This window comes from Austrofundulus limnaeus, unplaced genomic scaffold, assembly GCF_001266775.1.
Source record: "Austrofundulus limnaeus strain Quisiro unplaced genomic scaffold, Austrofundulus_limnaeus-1.0 Scaffold775, whole genome shotgun sequence".
Lineage (NCBI taxonomy): Eukaryota > Metazoa > Chordata > Actinopteri > Cyprinodontiformes > Rivulidae > Austrofundulus > Austrofundulus limnaeus.
The window spans coordinates 13,916-22,455 of NW_013953177.1; the positions used below are offsets into that span (position 1 = coordinate 13,916).

General features: G+C 38.5%; 1 protein-coding gene across 3 annotated transcripts in view; it reads left to right on the plus strand.

Moving 5' to 3' along the window:
* The window catches only part of cnga3a (cyclic nucleotide gated channel subunit alpha 3a), a 12,989-nt gene extending 5,419 nt beyond the window's left edge, over window positions 1-7,570 (plus strand). The window contains exons 4-9 of one of the 3 annotated variants that reach the window (XM_014028520.1): window positions 966-1,139; window positions 1,878-1,937; window positions 4,948-5,163; window positions 5,278-5,379; window positions 5,458-5,564; window positions 5,653-7,570. In XM_014028520.1, coding sequence (XP_013883974.1) covers window positions 966-1,139; window positions 1,878-1,937; window positions 4,948-5,163; window positions 5,278-5,379; window positions 5,458-5,564; window positions 5,653-7,049 — 2,056 coding nt within the window. In that variant the 3' untranslated portion in view covers window positions 7,050-7,570. The remainder of the gene's footprint in view (window positions 1-965; window positions 1,140-1,877; window positions 1,938-4,947; window positions 5,164-5,277; window positions 5,380-5,457; window positions 5,565-5,652) is intronic. The other 2 variants (XM_014028521.1, XM_014028522.1) reach the window with 2 other exon arrangements.
* The last annotated feature ends 970 nt before the right edge of the window (window positions 7,571-8,540 follow it).

An 8,540-nucleotide genomic window follows, 5' to 3' on the forward strand; every position in this document is an offset into this window, starting at 1 on the left:
TCCATCCATCCATCCATCCATCCATCCATCCATCCATCCATCCATCCATCCATCCATCCATCCATCCATCCATCTCCCTGGTCCTTATTTTGGCACCTAATTGTTTCAAGATTGCACTTTGATTATTATATTCTATTATTTTCATACATCTTTTCACTCCATTACAGCTGTTTGATCCTAGTCAGGATTATACAGTAGGGAGTTGATGCTCCAGCAAGCAACWTGTTGCAGGTGTGGTAGAGATGGGAGAAGTGGCTCTTTGAAGGGATCCAGATCTTGAGAAGCCGTTGCCGTTCAAAAGAGCCATTTGATTTCAGACAAATCATCACATATGAAAATAAGTCGTCACGTTCCGTGGATAGAACCATGTGTTTTGTCAAGCAGAACCGCCCCTGCCCCCCGATGAGCTGCTGTACTCCACCACTCTGCCTGTTTTCAATGAAAAAGCGAAGTCGGATTGTCTCTGTGTTTAAGGATGAAAAAAAAAGATTTTATGAGAAATAAAACATAAAACTATAAAATACATACAAAATATTTTTATCGTTCCTGAACGTCACATTTCTAAGGTGTGGTAAACCTTGGGTGTGTCGCCATTCTACATAAGGTCTGCATAAACACTCAGGGGCTATTTTAATTCATCAATGAACCTAAAATCTTTCCGAAATGTGAAAAGAAACCAGATTACTTGGAGAAAACCTGCATTTCTTTAGAAGCATTTATAAATGTTTTTATAATTTTTAGATGAAGTACCAGTCTACCCAGTTTACTTCGATAAGTGTATTTCCATATCCTGGTTGCAATACCATCGTTGGGGGACTTTTATTGCAGAATGAAAATGTCCACTTTTGAGAATTAAATTACTTCCTTCACCACTTGTATTTACCGTGAATGGGTTTGARCAATTATTTGATCCAAGTATATACTGTATAGTCATTTTATTGTTTCGTCTCCCACTGACCCTTTAGGCTGTCCTACTTTTTCTTCATGCTGCGGAACTGGATATCTCACAGGATGAACCCTGTAGAAGAAAGGCAGGACTCGTTTCTTGAGCGCTTCAGAGGGCCAAGACTCAAAGCAGCATCCAGTGAAGAGAGCAGCACCCAATCTGTGGGCCATAATGACAAACATCGAAAAAGAAAGTAAGCGCAGTGTTGCATTGTTCCCACAAGTTAATTATTATGTTGTGTTTTGTTCAAAAGTGGGAAAAAATAAACACAAGACAGGATAACTAACCAACATTTTAGTTACAATGAAGTATATTAGCAATCTTTTKGTTAAATATTTGATGCATAAAACTAGACTGAAAGGTTTTTATTTTAATAAATAAATAAAAATGAGACTTTAAATTCAGTAGTGCAATATATTTTCTGATATGCACATATGAGTGTACTGAGAAAATAAAACATGAACATTCAAATCAATTTAGAAATATTTGTAATTAGATACCAATTTGCTAGCTAACTACATCTAAATTTGTGAGCTATCATAAAGTGTACACTAGCAGTGTAAAATAGCATAAGTTGTAAAATAGCGGTGTGAACTAGCATAAAGTGTAAAGTAGAAGTGTAAAGTTTCATCAAGTGTAAACTAACAGTGTAAAATAGCAGAAATTGTAAGCTAGCATAAACTAGTGGAGTAAGGTTTTATGAAGTATAAACTATCAGTGTAAAGTTTCATCAAGTGTAAGCTAGCAGGCTAAAGTAGTATAAAGTGTAAACTAACAACAGAGTGTAGGCTTGTACACATTTAAAGTTCTTTTGTGTTGCGTGTACATGTGTGTATGTTTATTTTGATTTTTTAGTGAACAGAAAAATGACAGTTATTATTTTAAAATAGCCATGTTGTATTCAAAAATGTTTCCTTCTGTTTCTGTTTAGTCTCATCAGTAAGTGGCCTCTTGCTACTTACAATCTAAATAACTGCAACAACACAGATGAGTAAGTGTATGCATGTATTTGAAGGTAGATACACAAATTCGTAGAAAAAAATAGACAATGACTACACTTAATAGCTGTAGCAGTTTTTTGCTCCTTATCTTAGCAGTAGTAGTAGCAAAGTCAGTAATATAAAAAATACCTTAGAAACCCATTTTCCTGTATTTCTTTCCCCAAACTTGCATTACGGCAATAATTTCCCTTTACTTCTCTGAGTTCCCTTTCCTTCGACTCACTCAGKACAGCACATGAAAAATGGGACGCCTCTTGGCTAAAAACAGCTCAAATCACATCATTTTATAAATGAACTGATGGCAACATGTTACAGGCCCTACACCTGCACTAAAAACCTGTTTGTCATTACTGTAATTCTCAGTACCTTTGTTTATCAACTCCCTAAAAACACTTTTTTGATGGTTTTCATAAAGACTAACTCTCCTACAAAGTCTCATTACTTCTGTCTCACCATATCTTATACTAGGTTTAGGTGAGCAGTGGTTTTCATTGAGTATGCTTAGATCACAAAGTATTTCCCCTCGTGTTTTAATGGCTTCCACTGATTTTTCTCCTGTCTTTGAAGGACCTTTGCATACAAACTGTACAATTTAAAAGTTGTTCTGCTTTTGAAAGTGTGGCAGACTGTGCTTGGAGTTGCTGGGACAGGTTCAGAAAGTACATACATTAGTCCTAGGTCAGAAAGAAATTCTTTGCAAATGACATAAGTTTGTCTCTCTTTGTGCTTGTTATTTGGTCTCCTGAGTGCATCATGGGACCTCCACATAGCTTTCACAGCAGTGAAGTTGTTTTCCATATATTGTGTTCAAAGCTTTGTCAATTTGTTGGATGTGTGAGCCAACGTCTTGTGCAGCTTCCAAAGGTACTCTAGAGTTTTYATTGGACTGGCTGCATAGATTGTGAGTCCTTTCCACAAATGCTTTAAAATTATTTACTGACACAACGTTGTCYACAGCATCTGATACAGGAAGCTCTAGACGATGGTTCTTACAGTTCCATGTGAAGAGGTCAGGATACCTTGCAGATGTAGCCTCATCAATGAGGACAGTTTGCTTGATAAAGACACTACGCCGTAAACAAATTTTGTCCTCATTTCTTTTGCAATATGTTACACAGTTTTTGTGAAACTGTACCTTTGGTGGAGACTAGTGCCCATGGTGACACCATAATCATCTAATCTAAAAGTCCAATCATCTTGGCTGTTCTAAAAACAGCATCCGTCTCAGGCAGCACAGTATAATAGTGCATTTTTGCCCTCTAGAGGTGGACCTCCGGTGAGGGAATATAGATTTCACTCCTCAGTGGTGGCTCAGATATGGCGTCTGTTTGGCAAAGCTGCTGTCTGACTGATCTCTTTGGCACTGGGGCTAACACCATCACCCTCCGTTATTTTGCATAACATAAGAATGCTTCACTAGGAGAGGATGCTCTAGTCTAGCACACTAATGGCTCAGTATACTTCCTTCATTTCCTCCAGTGGAAATGATGCTGCCTGTATTGGAGAGGGTGCACAGACAGGGTCTGTCTCTGTTTTTGGTGGCACCCCGATAGCCCGCAAAAAAAGTTCTGTGTTTAACATCACATTTTGTTGGAAGTGTTGATGTGGGTTGAATAAAAACAATAAAATAAAAAAGGACAGGTGTCTGCAACCTTTACACATGAAAGAGTCGTTCTTACCATTGCTCCTGATAATTAATGGTGTCCCAATATTAGTTTTTTGCAAACCTGTTATGAGTATTTCAGTTTGGGCATTCACCATTGTCAAGTTCCAATACCAAAAACTTAGAACTTAAACCTTACACAGTGACTTTAAGGACACATTTCTTTCATTTAGAACAAGGTGTCTCTCCTTCCTTATAGGCCTACAAGCCCCTCTGACTGGATCAAATCAAGCATACAGCATGACAGATACTGTTAAAACATTACAAAAAATAAAGAATAAAAAAACACAATAAGATTTTTTTTTCCAACTTGTACAAATTTGTTATTTTTATTTACCGTTTTTTGATGAGGCAAATCACATTGAGATCACAAATCACATTTTCAAGTGAGGCCTAGGCCTGAAGGCAACCGTTGTACATGTTTTTGGGGTGTGAACATGTACAAGAACATGCAAACTCTGCCAGAAATACAACTGGGGATTGAATCCAGGACCTTCTTGCAGTGAGGTGGCAGTGCTGACCACTGAGCCGTTGTGTTAAACATGAAACTGACAAACTTTCAACTTAAAATACAAACTGTAACACATTCATTAGAGTATCGACCAGTATACCATTATCGACACTGGTATACTGGTATGGGTTCCAAATATCAGGGCATTTTGAATGAGTGCTAGTAAAATTGCTGGGCCTGATACAGATACAACAAAAAAGTTGTTGTACCTTATTTAAATTTGTCCTTATATTTCTAGGAAATAAGTCAAATTGATAGATAACTCAGAAATCCTTAGAGCATTAAGTTGCACCCTAAACTCTGAAAAATAGTGAAAATAAAAGTAGACCAGTTTCTTGATCATCAAAATAAAAAGGCCACGGTCTTTATTTAAATAGCTGCTCCGTTGACCAAAAGTGAGTTCCTACACAGCCAAACAGACAGTATTTTATTATCCGTGTCATTCTGCTGCAGAAATTTCATGCACATTGTATATGTATTGTAATTATTAAAATGGTTAAACTGCTACATTCTTTCTTATTTTTGAATATAACCTAAACATTAAGCCTTCATGTCGTCAACTTCAGAGGGGCTAAAGACCCTCATTTGGGTCCAGAGCTTCATTGTTGCAGAAGCTGCCTCAGGACTAACTTTATTAAGATATAAATTGTAGGCATGCTGTGCCATCTGCTGGAGAAGATATGATCTGCACCACACTTTCCAACAAACTACAAAATTCAAAACTGTAGATAAAGTACCTCCCTTTTAAAAGTAGTCAAGTAGTTTCATGACAGTCACCTGTGACCCCCGCCCCCGTACTTCCTGTAACTAAAACTGTAATCTGTAGCAAAAAAGAGGACAAAAAAGAGGAGATTAAGAAAGAAGAGAAGAAAGAGGAGGAGAAAAAGGACGATAAGGACGGAGACAAGAAAGAGGAGAATAAAGATGAGAAGAAGGATGAGAAAAAAGATGAGAAGAAGGATGAGAAAAAAGATGAGAAGAAGGATGAGAAGAAAGACGACAAAAAAGATAAAAAAGATGAGAAAAAGAAAGAGGAGCCACCGTGAGTACTCTGTTAGGTAGATTAGTTTTAGAGAACACTTTTCTGGCTGTTCGCTGATCGTCTCACAATTGTAAACTTTTACAACAGCATCATTTAATTCTGAGTTGTTTTCAGAAAGGAGATCTGGATCATGGATCCAGCCTCGGAGCAGTACTACAGGTGGCTGAGCGTCATTGCAGGCCCGGTATTTTATAATCTGATGATGATCATAACCAGGTATATTCTTATCAGCATTAACTAATTCTGTACTTAGTTGGGCACAAATAAAACATTTTCCTTATTCTTCTGTTTCAGGGCTTGCTTCAATGACCTACAAGAATCCTATCCAAAGCTCTGGATAGTACTGGACTACACAGCAGATTTTATTTACTTGATGGACACCTTTGTTCGATCAAGAACAGGTGAAGTTCTGGATTTAAAACAAAAAACAAAACAAAAATAACAACTTTATAATTTTTAAGTTTGTTTTTTTTCTGGGTTGTCCCTCAGGTTACCTTGAGCAAGGCCTGCTGGTTAAAGATGCCAAAAAACTAAGAGCGAACTACAGAACAACGTCTCAGTTCAAATATGACATGATTTCAATGATACCCACTGACCTCCTCTTCCTGCAATATGGATTTAACAACCCAGAGTTCCGCCTCAACCGTCTTTGCAAAATCCAGAGACTTTTTGAATTCTTTGAGCGGACAGAGACCAGAACCAGCTTCCCGAACATGTTTCGTATCAGCAACCTCGTGCTTTACATCCTTGTCATTATCCACTGGAATGCCTGTATGTTCTTTGCTATTTCTAAAACCATTGGTTTTGGAGCAGACACTTGGGTGTATCCCAACATCAGCAACCCAGAGTATAATCGATTGGCACGCAAATACATCTACTCCCTGTACTGGTCTACGCTTACCCTCACCACCATCGGAGAGACCCCTGCACCAGTCAAAGATGTTGAATTTGTCTTTGTCATTGCAGACTTTCTCACCGGAGTGCTGATTTTCGCTAGTATTGTCGGTAACGTTGGTGCCATGATCTCGAACATGAACGCCTCTCGTGCTGAGTTCCAGGCAAAGATTGACTCCATAAAGCAATACATGCAGTTTCGAAAGGTCACCAAAGATCTGGAAGCCAGGGTCATCAAGTGGTTTGACTAYCTGTGGACTGAAAAAAAGACCTGTGATGAGAAGGAAGTTTTGAAAAACCTCCCTGACAAGCTCAAGGCTGAGATTGCCATCAACGTCCACTTGGATACGCTGAAAAAAGTACGAATTTTCCAGGACTGTGAGGCGGGTCTGTTGATTGAACTGGTGCTCAAGCTGCAACCTCAGGTGTTTAGTCCTGGAGATTACATCTGTAAGAAAGGAGACATTGGCAGAGAGATGTACATCATCAAAGAGGGGAAGCTGGCAGTGGTGGCAGACGATGGAGTWACTCAGTTTGTAGTGCTCAGTGACGGAGCATACTTTGGGGAAATCAGTATCCTGGGTATCAAGGGTAGTAAAGCAGGCAACAGACGAACAGCAAACATCAGGAGCGTGGGTTAYTCTGACCTCTTTGCCCTTTCTAAAGATGATCTGATGGAAGCGCTCACTGAGTATCCAGAGGCCAAGAAAGCTCTGGAAGAGAAAGGCAAAGCTATCCTGATGAAAGACAATCTGATWGACGAGGCAGTGGCGAACGCAGGCGCTGACCCCAAAGACCTGGAAGAGAAGATTGTCAAATTGCAGAGCAACCTGGACATGATGCAGACCAAGTTTGCCCAGCTAATGGCAGAGTTCACCTCCACACAGGCGAGGCTGAAGCAGAGGGTCACCAGTATGGAGGCCAAGGTGAARTCCATGAAACCGGAGGACCTCTCTGAGGTGGTGGCCGACAAGGACAAAAAAGTCCAGTAACAGAACATTTCCCAGAGAACTTTTAAAGTGGCTTTATGTCATATAAATGCCCACATTTCTATTTATACCTAATGTTTAATGTTATCATAATGTGTCAAACTGTGTTTGCAGAGAATGTTTATGTTCATGTTGACTGACAGACCGTTTCATTTCCTTGTGAAACAACTTGACTGTGTTGAGCAGAACCACTTGTTTATGCCAAAAATGGTCTTTTTGTAGTTCTAGTATGATAATGTTTGTTCCTGATAAGTATTGATCCCACTGAATATACTGATCTGTATAAAGTACATTTCTTACTCTGCAATTTATATTATGTATTGTATGAGAGTGTACACAATAAAAAAACAGTTTACATATATGTTGTGGAATACTGATTATGTATCACCTTGACACTGTCCAATTGTTCATATCTTGTGATATCCCTGGACGTCATCATCAAGCTGACCTACTTCATGTCAGAAGCTGACTGGTTGCTCATTATCACATAATGATAGCTGACAGTATAACATTGCTTGCCCGGCCTATGACNCAGTATAACATTGCTTGCCCGGCCTATGACAGCCGGGCCCACATCTTACAGACTTCGTGATTGCTTTCTGTTTCATGTCTGCCCATCAATAAATGACTTTATAATCATACCCGCAAGACTTGTCTTTTAAACACCCTTTTCGCCGTGTTTCTGACCATTCTTACCACGACAATATACATACAGTAAACACAAACAGATGATTTTTATGTGACTTTAATATTTATATAATATAACTTCTGTGGATCTATACATTTGRTAAAGTGTGATTCATATTTTGAAAATGGACAAAATTTTCAACTGATCTGTAAACGAGCTTCTGTTGAATAACTCCTGTTATTTGTCATCAGTGTCCTTCTGGGCTGTAACTGTTGGAGAACAAAGAAGTCTCCAAAAATGTCTCCAAAAGATTGCTGAATTTTGTCGTTTCTTTTAAAATTTTATTTTATTTAACCTTTATTTAACCAGGAAGGTTCCATTGAGATTAAAAACTTTTTTTTCAAGGGAGTCCTGGCCAAGAGGCAATTACATTTAGTTCCCCATGAATACTTAGAGTAATTATCCTTTGCATGAGCTGCAGAGGATAGCAATGTTGTTGCTYGACTTTGAGCACAAGTTGTGTAAAATTAGCTCATAACTTTCTTAATTTGCAGGAAAATGTCAGAGGGGAACTTGTTTTGGTAAAACCTGTCTGGTAAAYCTTCACCAGTGGTTAGTCAGAGTAACGTTGTAGACTTTCGAGGTCTTCAGTCCAGATTTTCATCAGCTCTGGAAATTTTCAGTCTAAGWTTATTTTTAAAGATTATTTTCAGGATGCATAAACTTACAACTTACAGGATATTTGACCACAAAGGCCTCATTTAGCTGTGACTGAATTGATATTTACCAGTACACATTTGAGTACATACTCAATTTTGACATTTTATAGTTACAAAYGCGCAAATCAGCCGGGTCACAGGTATAAA